At 40.9% G+C, this 1,328-nt stretch overlaps 1 protein-coding gene across 1 annotated transcript in view; it reads left to right on the top strand.

The window, feature by feature from the left end:
* Positions 1-433, top strand: part of LOC139639834 (spectrin beta chain, non-erythrocytic 5-like) — a gene marked incomplete at its 5' end in the record, with an annotated part of 16,555 nt that extends 16,122 nt beyond the window's left edge. Inside the window, one exon of the mRNA XM_071513985.1 lies at positions 320-433. Coding sequence (XP_071370086.1) covers positions 320-433 — 114 coding nt within the window. The remainder of the gene's footprint in view (positions 1-319) is intronic.
* Positions 434-1,328: the final 895 nt, after the last annotated feature.

Here is a 1,328-nt window from a genome sequence, read left to right as displayed (position 1 = left end):
TTTGACTGTGGGGCAGTAAATGTAAAGTTAGTGACAGCATCATCATGTATCAGGCTCTGGCTCAGGGGCCCCCTGAGCTCTTGGGCCCCTGGGCCTGTGCCCGGTTGGCCCGTTCAGTAATCCATCCATGAGTACTGGACTTTATGTACATTTACGGGTGTGAGGCTCACAATATGAGAGCGCAAAATGTAACAAGTGGAAAGAACTGAGGATGGCAGTAATGTGGCAAAAGGCATAGAGTCTTCTGGAAGAGAAGAAGAAGAAGAAGAAGAAGAAGTATCCACAGGAAGACACACCTACATGACTCCCTCTAATCCAGTGTGTCAGTCTCAGCACAGTGGAGACGCCCCTGGGTCTCTGTGTTAAAGCCCCAGTCAGTGAGAGTGGATTACTGTTGGATTACACAGAAGGCCGATGGGAAGGCGTCTGGTGACAGAACTAGAACAGATAGAACCGACATCCCACATCAAATCAACACTCTGAATTGCAATGCAGCTGGTAGGCTACAGCAGAGATGGCTGCCATAAAAAGTTTCATATTATTACATACCAGCAGGAAAAACTGTTATCTACTGTCTATTTTTTTTTAAAATATTTAACCGCCCAAAAAACACTAAGGACACTAAAGTAAAATTGGTAACACTTTACAATAAGGGTCACTAAGTTAATGGTTAGTTAATGCTTAATAAGCATTAACTAACCCTTAATTAACAGTTAACTAATGTGTCTGGTAATCATTTACTAATGTTTACCAGTCATCTATAAACTATTAAATAATGCATAAATTAATACCTTAGTTAACATGAACACCATTAGTAAATTACACATTAGTTAACTGTTAATTAAGGGTTAGTTAATGCTTATTAAGCATTAAATAACCCTTAACTAACCCTTAACTTAGTGACCCTTATTGTAAAGTGTTACCGTAAAATTCAAAGATAATGAAAATTCAAAGATCATGAATATGTGGGTAACTCAATTTTGGTAAAAATAAAATAAAATACACAGAAAGCTAATGCATTACCAAAGGAACATCCAGTAACAGTTCTGTCAAAAGCTCCCAGTCTACACTTTGCACCCACTCCCACGACCGTTAGTATGCTACGGCAGCCATGTTAGCTGTACCAAAGAAGATTAGCACTGTACACCAGGACCTGCCCTTTCTATCCTCTCTGCTTCAGTGTGGGCGGCTCTACAGAAGCTAAGCTAAGCTAAGCTAATCAGATCAGATCAGAAACCTGTGGAGACACTGAGATGTTGCCGGAAGCAGCAGCAGCAGAGACATTCAGTTGGCTAGCAGCTGCTGTTGGCACAAACTACAAGACAGCA

This window comes from Centroberyx affinis, unplaced genomic scaffold (genome assembly GCF_046629955.1).
Source record: "Centroberyx affinis isolate AG114_WGS23_722 - 3 ecotype Tasmania unplaced genomic scaffold, CSIRO-AGI_Caff_v1 ptg007826l_1, whole genome shotgun sequence".
NCBI classification, from domain to species: domain Eukaryota; kingdom Metazoa; phylum Chordata; class Actinopteri; order Beryciformes; family Berycidae; genus Centroberyx; species Centroberyx affinis.
Note: the sequence above shows the minus strand (reverse complement) of the source record. Positions and strands in the feature narration are given on the sequence as shown.